We start from the raw sequence: 19,041 nt of genomic DNA, 5'->3' as shown, positions 1-19,041 counted from the left end.
AATCCTAACCATAGTACAATTCCCACACCCAGTGTATATAGCCCTTAAAACCCCGCTCTTCCCAGTGGGCACCCTGCCTGCCTCTCTGTTTCCACACCGCACTCTGGTATCTTCAGTCACATCTAAGCTCCTGCTCAGCCCTCTTCTTTCCCTCTGCCAGTACAGCCATGCCAGGCCTTCCCTCTGGACTGTAACCCTGTTCTTCCCAGGGCGAACCTCCCCCAGCCTCTCTGCTGAGAGCATCCCTCACTGCCCGCCCCCCTCAAGGCTCCTCTCGGCCTAGCTCTCTCATGGAGACGTCAGCGGGTAAGCCGTCCACAGCTCCCCTGCCTTTAGCCCTCTCCGGCTTCAAGTTGTAGGCACCTCCCCCTGCCTTCACCTCTCTGGTTTGGGGACATCAGGTAACAAAACTCTCTTGCTGCTCTCCTTGTCTTCAGCCTTCTCCCAGGGACAACTTTCTGCTTCCTTCTAAGACCTTCCACAGTCCCCTGGTAGCTCTCACCTGCCCGACTCCCACTCAGGCAGCTCTGATTCACCAGGTCTCATTGGGACTCTTCTTCATTGGCCAAACTGGAGCGCCACCTCACAGGGTCCCAGAACTCAGGCTCCAGCCTGAGCCAGAATGTCTACACCACAATTAAACAGCCCCTTAGCCCGAGCCCTGCGAGCCTAAGTCAGCTGGCACGGGCCAACCGCAGGCGTCTAACTGTACTACACACCAGAGAGCACAGCACAGAGCTGGCCTGGGTGCCCTGTGGCAAAGGGAGCCCTTTGCATGCAATACGATACCTTGTGAAAAATTCGGAGAGGAGCCATCTCTGCTCCATTCAGAGTTTTCAGGAGGAACATGGGCCAAGAGGAAGCATTCAACCGAAAACCTGCGGAACAGATGCAGAGATGGAGATTATTAAAAATCGGCAGGGCCCATTGGGTGAGGCAGAACTCAGGTTGCTCTGATGAACACCTTGCACTATTCATCCAGTCACAGCCTTCATGCACCTTAAGATCCACCACCATATTCTTCTGAACACAGGAGAGCTAGGAACGGCCCTTTACACAAACTGGATTATGTCAGCCACTGCTCCACACTTGGAAACAATCAAACATGGCTGCGACTTTCTTCATTGTAATAAAAGGCCCTGACCTTCTGGCAGCTCCGCCTTTGCACCCATGCTGACCACTGGTTCATCTTTTGTGACATCTCCCTGGCTTACTACAGAGTCTCCCTCTCCTGTCTGGCCCTCAGGAGCCCCTGTCCTGGCCCTGCTGGCAAAGCACTCTGCATGGAATTTGTGTTTGCACATGGCAGTCAACTGGATGCAGAGAAGACATTAATGAGCAAGGACCGGGTCAGGCCCATGATGTTATCCCTGGTGCATACACACATCCTATGGAGGCCAGAAGTTTCCTTGCTGAACTTTCACCCACAGAGGTGAGTCGCAAGCAGCTAAGATACAGGCACAGGCAGGAGCTGGGCTGGGCAAGATGGTGACAGCAATTGGTATCAATACCATGCTGGGCCCCTGAGTATCAGGAATGCCCATGGAAGCACCAAAAGGGGCTTCTGGGGAGCAGAGGGGTATGTTGAGGAGAAAGAGGGTTTCCATGTGTTACTTATGAGCATAGGCGCCGACTCTGTGGGTGCTCCGGGGCTGGAGCACCCACGGGGTAAAAATGATGGGTGCTGAGCACGCACTGGCAGGCCCCCTATCAGCATTCGCCCCTCCCTCCAGCATCTTCTGCCAGCCAGCGGGCCCTGCCGATCAGTGCCTCCCCCTCCCTCCCCGCGACTCCTGCCTGTCGCAATCAGCTGTTTCGAGGCTCGTGGGGCGGTGGAAGAGTCAGAATGGGGCACACGCAGGGGAGGGGGCAGAAGGGGGTGGGCAGAGGCGGAGTGAGGTGTGGCCTGGGGCAAAGCCGGGGGTCGAGCACCTGTGCTGATGAGTTCCTCATTACATGGGTCTGTACCTGAGAAGCTAAACTATTACCAAGTATGAAAATGCATCATGTCTGATCAGCAACACCAGCAGCCAATGCTTCCCACTCCACACATGCCAGCACCACAAGGGGGAAAGGAAGGGGAACTACAAGGCTTGTTCTTTTTAATGGTTGACATTACCGATCCCAGAAAGGCCAGGCTCTCAGTCCTCTTTGGGAGAGCACAGAAAAGAAAACAAGAAGGAATAAAAAACAAAACAAAGGACAAGAGAGAAAATGGAGGTGACAGAAATTGTGCTAGGATATGGTGTGAGGGAGCACCCCTCTGCCAGCCCATTACCACGGGCATTCCACCAACACAAAGTGGGAAGCGGGCAGCTACAGGAAGTGCAGACCCTGAAAGCATGCTCACAAGAGGAGTCCTGCGCCGGTGCCTTGGCTTGACAGCCTGGCACCTCAGTTCCAAAGGGTCAATTTCTGATGCTTGGCAAAGGGCTGCCCTTTAAATCCTTATAGCATTTTGAAGTTAACCTTGGGGCTGGATTTCCACTGACAATTCCCTGGGAGCTGCAGAGGTGAGGAATACAGGGGGAAGTTTTGCCATTGTAGACAGGGCCCAAGTGTCAGAGGTGTCCCAACAAGCTAAGTCTATTCCAGGGTTCTCAAACTTCGTTACACCGCGGCCCCCCGTCTGACAAAAAAATTATTATATAACTCCAAGAGACCAAAGCCTGAGCCCACCCAAGCCCTGCCACCCCTGGGGGAGGAAGGGGGAGGGGCAAAGTCACAGCCCGAGCCTCGCCTCCCCACCCCACCCCAGGACAAAGTCCTTGCTCTCTGGCCCCCAGCATTGGGGCTCGGCCTTTGGGCTTCAGCAAGTCTAATGTTAGCCCTGGTGACCCCATTAAAATGGGATCGTGATCCACTTTGTGGTCCCGATCCACAGTTTGAAAACCGCTGATCTCCACAGTTCTGTCATGAACCCTGGAAACAGAACATGAAAACCAGCTGGTCGGCTGAGCTTGGGAAAGGGGAGAATGTCCCCCCAAGCCTCCAGTTCATCAGCAAGCAGCAGCTTCTACTCATGCTACCAAGGAACAGCAGCTGAACAACTGCGCTGCGGTAGGCGTGAAAGACACCAAGTGAGAGACTTGGCATTTAGCGTCACATGCTAGGCTTTGGTGCTCTGTGGGGAGGGAGGTGAGGGCCAGCAGCTCAGGAGTGTGGTTTGTTACCTGTACTTGGGCTAAGAGAGATCAGCAGATAAGGGGGGGCGGGGGGGCGCGACTATCTGCCACTTCTTGTCCCCAACCCTGCCTCTATGACAGATCACAAGGGTAACCAGTTCAGTGACAGGGACTGTCCCATCATGACCCAGCACGATAGATGCTCCACATCCAGTTCAAACTGCCTACCACATGAGATGAGCTGCAAGTCTGTAACGCGATTACTCTTTTTGCCCTCTGGTGGCAGACCGAGGAATAGCACAAATACCTCTGTCATCTGGACCAACTTTTCAAAACGGACCCTTGGGCTTTATATGCAAAATATGCATGTGGGCATGTCCAGGTAACTGCACATGCACAAGATACAGCTGCCCCTATTGAGTGAGCACCTTGTCTTGGGCGCCCTACTGTGGGCGGGCAACAGCAGATTTTATGGGCACAATCCTGGTACTTCATTTTTTAAAAATATGGCTCAATCAAATGTTGACAGACGTAGCAGATCCTGACTTGCCTGTCAGTGGGAGAGGTGCAACGCATCAGAAATGATCAGCTTGCTCATGGCAGGAAGATCCATAGAGGCCAGAATACAATTTGTTATGAAGTATTTGGAGGAAGTGGACTGCCTCTCAACCTCACCCCCTCAGTCCCCATCTCAGCAGGCAGGTCTTAGCAGCTATGACCCATTGGAAATGACAAGGCAACAAGACTCATGGCGTCCAGCCAGTAAGCCAGACCTGGGCCTATACACTATATGCTCCAAAGCTTAAGTTTGGGGCCATTTCAACACCTAAAGGTTCTCCAAAGCTGGCTCATTCTGGCTTCACCAGAGATGTGCACGAAGTAACTCCATACAGGTTTTTTGGCTCAGCTGAATGAAGTGAGAAAAGGTGGCTGTGATCAAAGGACTGAGATTTCTCATGCCAGTGTCTTCTGTATTGAACTGGGCTAGGGACTCATAGGGCCAGATCCTCAGCAGACACACATCAGTGCGGTCTGGGGAACCCACAGTCACAGTGCCCTGCGCCGGCAGTGATCTAGGACTCGCATACCCTCACGTGGTAAGGTGTGCAGCTTCCATCCCACACCACTCCCTTCCCAGCCAAGATGCCTCTTCTTTTGCGCCCCATTCCCAAGTCACGGCTAGCTGACAGCCTACATAGTATGTCCACCTGCCCCTCCAGAGGGGCTTTAGGGGAAATGGTCTCCACCACAGAGTCCCATATGCAAGCCCTTCATCCTCCACCATTGCTCAGTCTAATACACTTCTACAGGGATGTGCTAACTGGATGGGTCCTTTACAGAAATATCTCATGGGGACCTGGCAGCTGAATGATAGCATCAGGTTAATTGGGACAGAGTCAGCATCAGTTTGGCTCACTGGAGACCCATTTGGCCACTGCCAAGGAGTGAAGTGGTGTTTAATTGAGAGATAAGAAAGGGCGAATTCCAATATACAGACCATTTATATAACTGTATCCAAATAAAGTTTTAAACAAGAACAATGAAATGCTGGGTCTGTCACTTTCATTCAAGGAAGGACTGAGAGTTATTTGAAGCAGGTGTACTTTTTTCCCCTTTTAATGGCCTCAAACTGGGTCAGTCTACTGCCCAGCAGGGAGCCCTAATTAAGAGTGGCGGCGTAATTTAAACCCATCCAGCTGGTGTTCCAGCCAGCGTCTATACTTGATACCCAATTCTCTGTGGTGGCCTTTAGTGCATGGGCACAAGTATGCCTGGATGGCCGCAAAGTAAATGTAAAGCGTTGTGGGTTAAGGAGCAATGACTGAGCTGGACTCTCATACTTCTCCTTGGTTATTCTCTACATTACAAGTGAAAGGGTCCAATAAGACACCCTCCATCCTATGGCTCATGACCATGCTCTGAACATGATGGAAGTGAGAGAGAAGGGCTGATGGCGTGAGAAGAGTATATTGTGTTTCACAGATTTTTTAATAGTAGAATCATAGAATATCAGGGTTGGAAGGGACCTCAGGAGGTCATCTAGTCCAACCCCCTGCTCAAAGCAGGACCAATCCCCAACTAAATCATCCCAGCCAGGGCTTTGTCAAGCCTGACCTTAAACACTTCTAAGGAAGGAGATTCCACCACCTCCCTAGGTAACGCATTCCAGTGCTTCACCATCCTCCAAGTGAAAAAGTTTTTCCTAAGATCCAACCTAAATTTCCCCCACTGCAATTTGAGACCATTCATTACTCCTTGTTCTGTCATTTGCTATCACTGAGAACAGTCTAGATCCATCCTCTTTGGAACCCCCTTTCAGGTAGTTGAAAGCAGCTAGCAAATCCCCAGATTCTTCTCTTCTGCAGACTAAATAATCCCAGTTCCCTCAGCCTCGCCTCATAAGTCATGTGCTCCAGCCCCCTAATCATTTTTAAAAGCGGCAAAAAGTCCTGTGGCACCTTATAGACTAACAGACATATTGGAGCATAAGCTTTCATGGGTGAATACCCACTTTGTCGGATGCATGCAGTGGAAATCTCCAGAGGCAGGTATAAATATGCAAGCAAGAATCAGGTTAGGGATAACGAGGTTAGTTCCACCAGGGAGGATGAGGCCCTCTTCTAGCAGTTGAGGTGTGAACACCAAGGGAGGAGAAACTGCTTTTGGAGTTGGCGAGCCAGTCACAGACTGTTTAATCCTGAGCGGATGGTGTCAAATTTGCAAATGAACTGAAGCTCAGCAGTTTCTCTTTGAAGTCTGGTCCTGAAGTTTTTTGCTGCAGGACAGCTACCTGGAACAACGCTTACTCAGCTCTCATTCACTCATGCCCCTTCTCTACCTACGCTACATTGATGACATCTTCATCATCTGGACCCATGGGAAGGAAAACCCTGGAAGAATTCCACCACAATTTCAATAGCTTCCACCCCACCATCAACCTCAGCCTGGACCAATCTACACGGGAGGTACACTTCCTAGACACCACAGTACAAATAAGCGACGGTCACGTTAACACCACCCTCTACCGAAAACCCACCGACCGCTATGCCTACCTTCATACCTCCAGTTTCCATCCCGGACACACCACATAATCCATTGTCTACAGCCAAGCGCTGAGGTATAATCGCATTTGCTCCAACCCCTCAGACAGAGACCAACACCTACAAGATCTTCACCAAGCTCTCTCAAAACTACAATACCCGCACAAGAAAATAAGGAAACAGATCAGCAGAGCCAGACGTGTACCCAGAAGCCTCCTGCTGCAAGACAAGCCCAAGAAAGAAACCAATAGAACTCCACTGGCCATCATATACAGTCCTCAGCTAAAACCTCTCCAACGCATCATCAGTGATCTACAACCCATCCTGGACAACGATCCCTCACTTTCACAGGCCTTGGGAGGCAGGCCAGTCCTCGCCCACAGACAACCCGCCAACCTGAAGCATATTCTCACCAGCAACTTCACACCACACCATAGTAACTCTAACTCAGGAACCAATCCATGCAACAAACCTCGATGCTAACTCTGCCCACATACCTACACCAGTGACATGATTACAGGACCTAACTAGATCAGCCACACCATCACCGGTTCATTCACCTGCACGTCCACCAACGTAATATACGCCATCATGTGCCAGCAATGCCCCTCTGCTATGTGCATCGGCCAACCTGGACAGTCCCTACGTAAAAGGATAAATGGACACAAATCAGATATTAGGAATGGCAATATACAAAAACCTGTAGGAGAACACTTCAACCTCCCTGGACACACAAGAGCAGATGTAAAGGTCGCCATCCTGCAGCAAAAAAACTTCAGGACCAGACTTCAAAGAGAAACTGCTGAGCTTCAGTTCATTTACAAATTTGACACCATCCGCTCAGGACTAAACAGACTGTGACTGGCTCACCAACTCCAAAAGCAGTTTCTCCTCCGTTGGTGTTCACACCTCAACTGCTAGAAGAGGGCCTCATCCTCCCCGACTGAACTAACCTTGTCATCCCTAGCCTTATTCTTGCTTGCATATTTATACCTGCCTCTGGAAATTTCCACTGCATGCATCCGACGAAGTGGGTATTCACCCACGAAAGCTCATGCTCCAATAAATCTGTTAGTCTATAAGGTGCCACAGGACTCTTTGTCACTTTTACAGATCCAGACTAACATGGCTACCCCTCTGATACTAATAATTTTGTTGCCTTCCGTTGGACTCTTTCCAATTTTTCCACATCCTCCTTGTAGTGTGGGGCCCTAAACTGGATACGGTACTCCAGATGAGGTCTCACCAATGTCGAATAGAGGGGAACGATCACATCCCTCGATCTGCTGGAAATGCTCCTACTTATACAGCCCAAAATGCCATTAGCCTTCTTGGCTACAGGGGCACACTGTTGACTCATATCCAGCTTCTCGTCCACTGTAACCCCTAGGTCCTTTTCTGCAGAACTGCTGCCTAGCCATTCGGTCCCTAGTCTGTAGCAGTGCATGGTATTCTTTCGTCCTAAGTGCAGGACTCTGCATTTGTCCTTGTTGAACCTCATCAGATTTCTTTTGGCCCAATCTTCTTAATTTGTCTAGGGCCCTCTGTATCCTATCCCTACCCTCCAGCGTATCTACCTCTCCTCCCAGTTTAGTGTCATCTACAAACTTGCTGAGGGTGCAGTCCATGCCATCCTCCAGATCATTAATGAAGATATTGAACAAAACTGGCCCCAGGACTGACCCTTGGGGCACTCCACTTGATACCGGCTACCAACTAGACATGGAGCCGTTGACCACTACCCGTTGAGCCCGACTTGCAAATTAGATTGGTCACCACTCGCACCAATCTTCCCTCTCATTTTTTCCATCCAGGTGGGAATAAGTTTTGTTATGTGTGGATGTGCGCCACCAGTAGAAACAAAAAACCTAGATATAATATATATTTTTTAAAAGTTACCGTAGGGATAATTAATTACTCCAGCCAGGTCAAGTTAGGCATTTTAGAAATCACGACTCAAAGAATTAAACTTAAGTGCAAGAGAGAAATAAAAATTATGAAATGCATTGACTAGTCAAAACACTAAAATAACACACTTTGAAAGAATAAAATTACAGAGCATATATCTGCATTGCAGAAAGTACCAAGAAGTAACAACAAATTAATGCAAGTATGTGTTGGGAAGTGAGTGAGACACAGTGTGAGAGTGTGTGTGTTTGTGTGCATTGTCTCTTTAAGACATTCACTGAAAGCTCTTCTGATCTGTCCTGAGTCCTGTTGTCTCCCCTCCTCAGAGATGGGATACAGAGGGAGGGAGAGACAGAGAGAGACTGTGTGAGCTGGCTGCTGGGGAAATCTCAGAAACAGTGCACTGTCTCTTTAAAAAAGGCACTCAGACACTCACCATTCATAACTCAGACATTCTAAGTCCTCCTGAGCCAGGCTGTCCCCTCTGCCCTGCTCTGCGGAGATGGGGTACAGGGGCGGGGAACACCCTGACATCAGCACCCTCCTCCCCTCCACCCCTGCTCTGCACAGCCAGCAGGAGGGTCCCAGGAGTAGCTGCAGGATGGCACAATGTCAGGGGAGGGGCACCTGAACACATGCTGCTGGCTGTGCGTGTTCTCTAACCAGCTGGGCAGCATTTGAATCTCTTCTGCACGGCTGTCCAAATGCGCAGCTCACAGGGACCACAGGTGGTGGGCCAAAGTCAGACCAGCCTAGAGCTGGGGAGACTGAGGGGATGTCTGCACAGTAGATTCACTCACATGATCTGCACATGGGGCTAAGTCTCTGGGCTGGCATAGCCCAGGTGTGAGCAGCCACACTGCAAAGCCACACAAGAGTCAGAGAGTCCACACTGGTGCTCCACTCACCTGTGGGAGGTGCTAGGACTTCTGGTCATATCCCATGGTTCTTAGCACCTCAGTAAACTGAGCCCTCTGATTCCCAGTGCATTGTGGGAGAACCTGTCTGTTTTGCCGTGGAGGAAAGTCAGATTAGTGACAGCCCCTTGGTAAGCACACACAGTGAAACAAGACCCGGTACGTGAGTACAGTCCATGCCTTCCTGTACTGAGCAGGGAAAGCAAAAAGGGTATTAGGTTCCCCCCACCCCTCCCAGCTTGTGGCTGTTTTCCATTGGTCGGATGATAGGATTTCAGGCTCACCCAGAGGGGGCTGCAGCATCCCTCCATTCTTCTCGCAGTTCCCTATGGGCTGGATTTCAGCAGAGTCCACCAGCCGCCAGAAGTCATTCTTGTTGTCGCTGCCATCAAGACGCAGGCGCAGCCGTGCGCCTGTCAGACCCACCACAGTGGCGATGCAGGTGGAAGTGGTGTTTCTGGGGTCCTGGGCTTCTAGTTTCATGCTGATCTTGAATTCATTGCTGGGCGGAGTGTACGACTGCAGAGAACAAGAGCCAGGACTTCACATATGTCCCATTTCCTTCTCAGAACCCCAGCCCCACGGCTCCTGGTAACTGTGGACAGTGCCCTCCAGGCCAATGCAGAGCGCAGCAAGGAGAGCTCAGTGAATGAAGGCCCTGGCACCCAGCCACCCACTATCTATCGCCTTTTGCCACAAGTTTCACCTTGAGCCAGCTCCTTTTCTGGGGCCTTGCCCCACCTCAGACACCCACCAGCATAACACACAGGGGGCTATTTAACAGCCCCCGAACACACACAGACGCCTTTTGCTTTTAAAATACAACACAAATACAGTCTGAGCGGGCGAGTGAGGCGCTCCAAGCACCAGCTGTAACACAGGCTAATCTTGGAACTCCACACACAGTGTGGCTGAGGGCCCACAATTCTGACCCACCCCACCCCCCGCTAGTTCAGTCCTGGGCCCTCACATCAACCTGACCGATGATTCTGGCAGCCTGCACAGCCAGGCAACATAGCCAAATACTGGATACTACAGCCCAGGAGAAAGTGAAACAGCTCACCGAGATCCAGGCCATTTTGCAGAAGGGAAACTGTGCAAAAAAACTCCGTTTACTGGCCTGCATTCAGTGAAATCTAAATCGTAACTACACTAAGCAATGATCTAGCTTATATACACTTCCCTCCAGCACCTGAGCTCACCAGAGACACAGAGCTTTGATGTTCCCACCCATGCACATCTGAGAGTTAAGTTCCCTGGGTTATTCTATAACATTCATGGCTTGAATAAATGTATCTCTTTTATCTTTGCTTAACTATGCACAGTCCTGCCAAGGGTCTGCTTTCCCTGCTGCTCCTCCGTCTTGGATTAAAGGGCCAGAGCCTATTCTAAGGCTTGTCCTGAATCGGAGCTCGAGGATCATAAAAAGACCCTCGTCCCCTGCACCCAAGAAGCCACCCAACAAATTACCTGCTTGAAGCAATGGGCAGGAGCTGGGATGGCACATGTTTCTTTCAGGTATTTATCCCAGGTGAAGTGACCTGCAAAGAGGGGAGACAAGGGGGTTAAAATGGGACCCTAGAAAACAGCAAAAAGCTCAGGAAAGCAGCCACCCAGGGCTCCTTACACCATTATTGCCAGATCTCTATCCAAGAGATGAGAAGAACTGGCTTGTATTGGCCTGTCCTCTGCACTGCCAAAGTCCTGGATTTCCAGGCTGGAGAGGGGGAGGTGGTAGCATTGGGTACAAGCTGCTTTTCTCACCGATCTCACAAACCCATAGGCTGCATGATGACGTAAGCTGCCAGAGGAGAAAGCAGTCTCTCCCAGCAAATTGCTCCTTCAGGCCATACATTTAACACACTGCTCAGTCTTGGAGTTAAGAACAAGTCACTGAAGGATGAGAGCTCAATCACCCCAAAGTCAACAGCAAAGCTTTATACTCTATTGCCTTTATGGCTGCTGCCTTAGCTGGGGCTCTTTTTCCTCTTAAGAAACCAAACGGATCTGGGCAGGAATCATACAGTTTGTAGTAGCTGATGAGTGGACCGGTCAGCAATAAATCACCAGTCCTGGACAGTTAGTTCACAGCTTAGGGTCTGTCTAAACTGCAATTAAAATCCTGCGGCTGGCCCATGCCAGCCGACTCAGGCTCACGGAGCTTGGGCTAAGGGGCTGTTTAACTGCACTGCTGATGTTCGGGCATGAGCTGGAGCCCAGGGTCTCGGACCCTGCAAGGTAGGACTGCAGCCCGAATGTCTATATGGCAGTTAAACAGCCCCTCAGCCAGAGCCCCACGAGACCGAGTCAGCTGGCAAGGGCCAGCCGTGAGCGTCTAAGGGTGTGTTTACATTGCCCAGGTTACAGCACGGCAACGTGGGCAATGTAAACATGCTTTGTCGCCAGGAGTGCGGCTCCCAGCGATACAGCGCTGTCTATACGGGTGCTTTTCAGCACTAAAACTTTTGCCGCTGGGGTGGGGGGGGGTGTTTTTTCACATACCTGAACGACTGCAGTTTTAGTGCTGAAAGTTGCAGCGTAGACACAGGCTAAGTGAGTGTCTAATCGCAGCCCAGACATACCCTCCAGGCAGGGATTTACAGAGGCGATCCTATTCAATGCAAAGGCTCCTTCAGCTGGAAACCGCCACTAGGGGAAGGGCTGAGCACATTTTATCACTGTCTGTGCTGCTTTTCAAATCTACGTGCATGGCCAGGGAAAGCGTTAAGCTACCCAGGAAGACTTCTTATTAAATGAGGAATTTACTGAAGCGGCCGAAGCAGATCAAGACTCCTGCCACTTAGACTAAGCAGATAAGAGAGGGTCTTTTACAAGAGCCTGCATGACATTCGCTTCTACTCCCACAAACAGCACCCAAGAGACCTCTATTCTCAAACCACCACAAGAGCATCAGTGGCTGCAGAACAATTACAGAGTCGGTTACAGTTCCCAGTGTACAGATCAGGGTTTTAATCTGCTTATTATTTGACAGAAAAGCTTTATTAAGGAGAAAATATACGGTGGTGCGGTTAAGCACTCGAAGATCTGGAAATACAAAAGTTAAGGTTATACACCTTACAACCTTCACTCTGCCCATGTGTATATGCAGGAAGAACAATGACAGAACCCGTAAGGACACCATCTCTCACATGCTACATTAGAAACACCATTCGTCTACAATCTTACATGCACACTAGTAGCGCACACATTTTGTCACTCTTTTACACTGTATTTAAACTTGTTTCATTGCTGTAATGGCCCAGCATATTTCTGTAGACAGATTGTTAATGTAAGTGCTCCTTTCTCTAAGATATGTATTTTAAGCAATTAGCCAGCATTCATTGTCTCTTCAAACAGCACAGTGTCCAATAGTTGCAATCCAGAAGATGAAAGGCTTAACTGCAAAGCAAACTGAGGACTGGTTTACACACAAAAGTTGTCTCAGTTTAACTAAAGCTGTGATTTTAAACTGGTTTAGTGAAACCAGTGCAACTTTGTGAATGGGCATTCTTACATGTCTTACAAGCTAAACGAGTATAAGCCAGGTTTAACCAACCTGCATAGACACTACATGCCTAAATCACTTTTGAAAAGAGGCTGAGGTGCTTTTAAGATTTTTATCCAAAAAAGCTTTTGTTTTTTACACTATGGGAGAAGTGGGTTTATTTTCCTCCTCTCTCCTCTTATGCAACACCAGGCAAAGCCCTTCTGCTCCAACTTTCTAAATCAATCCACCTTTTGGCAGAGAACAAACCTAGAAGATTCCAGACTGAACAGTGAATTTTTAAGAAAGCTGCGTGCCACTGAAAACAGAGTGTTAGGATGGAAACTTATGTAAGCTTAAACTCTAGTGCTGTTTGCTGCCTTTGCACTATAATGTCAGCAGATACACAGCAGTGAAACAGAAACTCTCAGTTCTCATGAGGTTTTTTTGGTAACAATTTATTTTTAAAGAATTGAAGCAAAAAAGGGGGGATAGAGGATTTCTCTGTTTAATGAAAACTGACTTTTTAAAAAAAATCAGAACAAATGTGGCAAATTTAGGGCTCCACAATCTTGTATTGGTAATTCCTTTATATACATATGCACACATTTTATTACAGGACATTTCTTTTAAAAATCACTCCCTTGTAGACAACAATTGGCACAGATAACTTTGGGTGACTTACCCTTGTGCATTCTGCACAAATGCAATGTATTAGTAGCAGAAGTGATAAAAATTCTTAGCCCTTTGTATAATGCTTTTCATCCAGAGATCTCAAAGCACTTTACAAAGGCAGGAAAATTACCCCATTTTACAGATTCCAAGTGGACTGACACAAGAGTTTTGTCAAGGAAGGGAAAGCAGTCAGTGATGCAGAACAGGGCAGGATATATCCAGAAGTTTTTTTGGCCAGGGAATAGAGAACATATTCGGAGCTCTGCACTGGGAAACAGAGCAAACAATTTAATATAGATACATTAGGCTTGGTCATCTTAACCTTGGTTTCTCTGGTCCCTCCCCAGATTGATCCAAACATGATTATTAACTTGCACATTCAATTCCAACTCTGTCTGCACTGGAGCCTAGCACCCCTGGTGCACACTCTAAAGAGAGCACAGGAGCCAGATGCCAAACCACTTTTGATGCCACCTTAGGAATGGTACTTTCATAGATTATAATACCAGAAGGGACCACTGTAATCATCTAGTTCGATCTCCCATATAACACAGGCCAAATATTCTGTTTTCAGGGTTCTGTTACTTTTCGGATGGGATATGGATCATTCTGCCTCTAGGGCCCAAGTCGGTAGCAACTGAACCCTGTATGCTGAATGGCTGTTCAGCGGCTTATACAAAATGAGTTGGTGGCTGGAGTCCAGTTCTTAGTGAGCTCTTCTCTTCACATAAACTAGCATCTCAACTGGTGCTAACTGACCCCCTTGCTGGCTGACTCAGCAGAGGCGCCGAGGACTGAATGGACCATGAAGACTGAACTCTCTCTCTCTCACCCCTAAAAGCGGACAGCGGTGAAGAATGTGGACAGACCAGAGGGAGGAAAGCTTGCCTTGCTGATGCCTGTTCTATGGGAAAAGAGTTTGGTCTCTAGCACTGTCTGGCATCTTTCACTAGCACTAAATTCACTTCTTGTCAGACACCCCTCCGTTTCCCCACCACCACCCTACCCCCCCAGCTTCTGATGCTCCTTTCATTCCTCCTGCAAATCACAAATTTTGGCCAATATGCAGGGAGCACTACTCTTACATGAACCTGAATGATCACATATTGATTTGTTCAGCAGGGTCAAATAAACCAATACGCTTATAACATAACAAAACCAGGAAATTCAGTGAGGAACATGCCATAATACAAAGTTACAGTTGGGCCTTAAACAAACAAGAGCCAAGAAGTTCAAAGCTACACCACCCCAGGTAACTTGGCTAGCATGAACATATTGATTAAAAGCCCAATGCTGTCACACTTCCTCACTCTAGGCAGTGCTTTGCTCCATGAGTATCCTCAATGAAGGTATTAATCAGCGTGAGTAAAAGTGGCAGAATTGGGCCCTAGCCCACTTTAAAAACCACTTACTAGAGAAAAACACTCCACGTGCACAAGAGGTCAAGCTACGGGACTTGTGACCAACGTAAGTCTTAACTTTCTGATTTGCATTGGTTTAAATTCACAACCATATGTTGTACTTAACGCAATTCTTTTGCCTGGAATTTGAATGAAGCTGGAGTTTTTGTTTGTGTGTTTAAACAAAATCTGGTTTGAGCTCCTTTAGCATTTCAATCCTCAAGGAGTCATCAATCCTATTGAACATGATGCATGTGCATTTCATGTCACATCTGTGCAAGGAGAGTTTGCCCTACCCAGATCAAGGCATCCCATTAAAGCTTGCAGTCCATACGTGAGCCTGCTAAATAGTATCAGGACAGCATACGAAAGCAGGACAGTCTGTCCAGATTCAGTACAGAAAAATGACAATGCCAGTGTCTTCTCTGCTCGCAATTCCAATCACATTAGTGGCTTTCGAAAATGCAAGAATTCACCCTCCCAAGCAGCCAGGCTCTCATTCTTTGATGACAGCAGAATTCCTGCAGATCCTGCTTGACTGTACTCTCCATGGGTTCTCGCTAACACAGAGCTGTTCATCTAGGTTTCACATTCACCACAAGTACCAGTGGAACTCCTAGTGCACTCCACTTTCTTGCCCTGCCACATACAGAATAAGAATTCACTCAGGATTAATGGGTTTAGAACAGTATGTGCTGCCACTCCCTTGTCCTAGGAGGTGCCTTGGTCCAGTTTTAACTCCGCCAGGAACCATTTTCACATTGTGTTTAGGACCCCTGTGTCACAGATCCATGAATCTGGTGCTCTCACACAGCTGTGGAACAGTCCCTGGGAGGAACACCTTCAGTGGGTTAACCCCCTTGGGGTCATACTCTCACCGGGATACGTCCCTTGGCTTTACCATCTCCTGGGACCAAGCCTTGGAGCCTTCAGCACCCCTGCTGCACACCATAAGCTTCTCTCAGCAAGTCCACCTGAATTGGGCACGTGAGAAGACTTATCCACCCAAAACGAGCAATGCACACCCCAACTCTTGACTCTGAGCCAGCACTGTAAAAGCAGGTGGTTTACTAGATGTTTGGAACACAGCATAGAAAGTCCTTGGTTATCATGAAGAACAGAAAGTTACAGCCTGGTCCATCTGGGTCAGTTTGGAGTCCAGAGCTCTCTTCGTGCCCTTTTAGTCTCAGTCCAGAAGAGTGAGACCTGCTTCCAGCAGCCCACATGTAATGACCGCCCCCCCCCCCCACCCCCAGGGCCCTCCTCTGTCCTTTGTTCTGGTTTCCCAGACAAAAATGGTCACCCTGCTCTTTGTTCTCCAGCTGGTCAAAACTGGCTGGCTTTCTGCAGAGGGTGGGCTCCCCCAATCGTTAATTGGTAGGTACCAATTGACTGGGCCATTGTCTGGGCCCAGTGCCCAGACAGCTAGGCAACAGTCACACCTGGATCTTTAGGTCTCTGCAATGAGCAAACAGCCTTTTCCCACCCACCTAGTTAACCATGCAGCACACAGGAGAAACTGTGGCACACACAGTAGTCATACAAAATATCATGAAAAATTCCCATTTTGTCACGCCTTGTCACCCAGAAAGCAGCTGTATCTGTACCGTCACAGCCAAATATGGAGGCCTTGGGTGGAGCTTTGCGATATGCAGGTGAGCATTTGCTGCAGTGAGGGGATTCCTATTGTTACGCAAGTACTTGTTCAGTTTATAGACAATTAACTGATCCTGAGCACAGTGCATCTCTTTAGCAATTCCTCACCCTGGCTGGGAGCTTGGAGACTTTCAGCATGGGATGGAGAATGATAAAGGATAACAAACCCACCACGTTATCAAATTTCAGAGAGAGGCACCATTTCAAATCAATCTTGTCCCTGAAAAAAGATACACCCTCCCCACACCCTGGAACAATTCAGCACCCAGCAAAACGGAGATCATGAAGGAGCCCCTACAGACTACCAGGAGGGGCCTAGGCAGGGTTCTCCAAGCCATGATGGCCCCTCTGATGGTGGATAATGCTCATGACTTCAGGCATAGTCCTGAGACACAGATGAGAATCCCCAGAGTTGCCCCCCAGGATATATCTCAGGGCCCAATGACACCCAGAGACCCATCACTTCCCTATAACACAGAGCCCCCATGCACAGCAGGGAGCTGTCTTAATGGCTCTAAGAAACATAAGAACACCCTACACAAAGGCCTGCAGTGTTCTATGTTAGGAACTATTCACTCTGGGAATGCTGTGTTAATTTCTTATGGCTCAGTAGATGTGTTTAGTGGGGAATCTGTAAATTAAACCTTACTAACAAACCCAGATTATAAAGCTAGGTAAAAAGTGGGGCCTTGTCATAAATTACACTGCTCCAAGCCATCAGAACTCACCCAGAAGTCTCTTCTGAAAGACAGCAAGAACTGTCAGTTTTATAAACTTAATCTGCAGATGCTCTGCACACTACCACAACCTGCCCTGCCAATGAACTGGATAGACCATAGTCTCTAAGGGAGGAAAGGAGTGATTAACTCTCATGCTGAGAACTCCAGACCTTGCCCTCAGCTCCTAAGAGACTGCCAGCTGAGCTGACTCACAAGGGGCTCCAGTCTACTGGGGTGGACACCAACATCCTGCTGCTGGAAAAATGGGAAAGTGTAGTATTCGGTGTTCGGATACAGTCACAATCGCACCCACAGGACTGGGCCCGGATTAACCATTTCACATGAACGTGAAAGAAACAGTTCACCTAGAAGTAAGGAAACCCTATAGTGCCAGAGAACATGTACCCTCGTGCAAACAGTCATTTCTACATACTACTGCTACGGGCAAGGCCCCTTAAATGCAGTTTGCATCAGTTTTCCAGCCTGTGCAGTGAGTTTCGGTCCTCAGCAATTCAAAGACCTCAAGGAGAGAAACCAGAAGGGAGCTGAGAAGCACCTTCTTACCTTGGTACTGGGAAGGAGACTCTGATGGGTGGCCATACTTGTGCTTTCTACCATCTTTCCAGTCTATGGCTAAGACAAGAAACAAAGCATTCATGTGAATGAGGAAGCCCACCTGATTCAGTTCTACTCATCTGCATGAGGTGGTCAAGCAGCTACTCACTGGACACTGCCTTGGTTTCCTCTGACTCACAGGCACTTTGTATCTCCCAGGGAAGAAATGACCCCAGACAAGAGAAAAGCTCCCACTGTTTGACTCACTCTCTCCCCATCAACATCCACGGCAGAATCTACCAAGCCCCCATTTCAGTTTACATCTGCCTCATCTTACTGAGTTCAAGAGAAGGAAAATTCGCCCTCAGGTGTCTACTGGGTCTCAATCTCTACCAGCTCTCACTTGCTAATATTCATGGTTAATGATGAGCCAACAGGCAAGGAACAAACCTTTTCACCTTCTAGTTTTTAACATTTGAAATGAGGCTAAAGGCTGGTGGGCTTCAGGGACAGACGCTGAGACGGGGGAAATGAAAGTGAAAGGGAGCTGCCTCCCCCTGTGCTGTTTTATGGGAGGGGGAAGCCTAGATCAGATCCCCATTTCCAAATAAAGGTCAGTGCAGCTATTCCCTTCCCCATCACCCACCTAGCCCTTCTCCTGGTGGTCCAGGGGCTTGGGCATCAATGGGTTTCCTCCAAAGTCCTGAAGGATCACACACAAAATATCAGGAGTCTGAGCTCCAATATGGGGTGCTCACTGCCCAGGTCATGAGGGCCTGAAACACTGAGTATTGTTCAACTCCTGCACAGAGAGCCATATTCAGCTCGATAGCATCCCACTGGCTGCTCAAGAAATGGCTCCACAGGGTGTCACTTCAAGTCCTCTTTGCCCACAAAGATGGTGGCCACAGACCGTGAAGTGGCATAAAAATGGAGGGATTCTAAAGACCCTTCCCAAAGTGTGATAAGCAACGAAACAGGCAACTCCACACATGGAAGCCCGACAGACCATGAATTAATAGGCTACTAGTCCCAGTTTGCGTGAGCTGCTTATCAAACGAGGCTGCACCATGCACTGGTAGCTGACTAATGCACACCCCAGCATGCCTTACTGCTGTTACAGTCTAGCTCATTTATTTTACATTGCATTTTTAAAGCTATTTTAAGCTATTTTGATGCTGTTTTAAGAAGCAATTTTGTGGAGCTCTATGAAATATACTCTTCCAACATAAAAAGAAGTTTTTAGTGAAAGGATACGAGAAAAAGATGTAGGGAAATGGATGTAAAAGCTCTCAACAAGAACCTGAAAGAGCCACAAACTACTGCTGAAAGGGCTGTTGGTCCACCTAGGGGAGAGGCCATGTTAAAACAGCCATATTCTCCTTCAGCTCCTTATTTTCCCCACACCTTCCAAAGCACCTCCCTTTGCTGTCACATACAGTCAATATAATAGTGAGGACATCCCACATGTGAATGACTGTGTTCCCAGGCAGACTAACAACTGATACTTCACATGGAGGGAGATGTTCTAACCCCTCCTGAGAAAAGCAAGGATGGATAA

General features: G+C 48.5%; 1 protein-coding gene across 5 annotated transcripts in view; it reads right to left on the bottom strand.

The window, feature by feature from the left end:
* The window catches only part of SCMH1 (Scm polycomb group protein homolog 1), a 112,486-nt gene that overhangs the window by 72,532 nt on the left and 20,913 nt on the right, over positions 1–19,041 (bottom strand). For 4 of the 5 annotated variants that reach the window (XM_077837636.1, XM_077837639.1, XM_077837638.1 and 1 more), the window contains exons 3-5: positions 10,462–10,532; positions 9,276–9,510; positions 790–878 (exon numbers count right to left, since the gene is read on the bottom strand). In XM_077837636.1, coding sequence (XP_077693762.1) covers positions 790–878; positions 9,276–9,510; positions 10,462–10,532 — 395 coding nt within the window. Of the gene's footprint in view, positions 1–789; positions 879–8,982; positions 9,080–9,275; positions 9,511–10,461; positions 10,533–19,041 lie in introns of those variants that run through there. The other variant, XM_077837641.1, reaches the window with a different exon arrangement.

The sequence above is a fragment of the Eretmochelys imbricata genome, chromosome 19 (genome assembly GCF_965152235.1).
Source record: "Eretmochelys imbricata isolate rEreImb1 chromosome 19, rEreImb1.hap1, whole genome shotgun sequence".
NCBI lineage: Eukaryota > Metazoa > Chordata > Testudines > Cheloniidae > Eretmochelys > Eretmochelys imbricata.
Note: the sequence above shows the minus strand (reverse complement) of the source record. Positions and strands in the feature narration are given on the sequence as shown.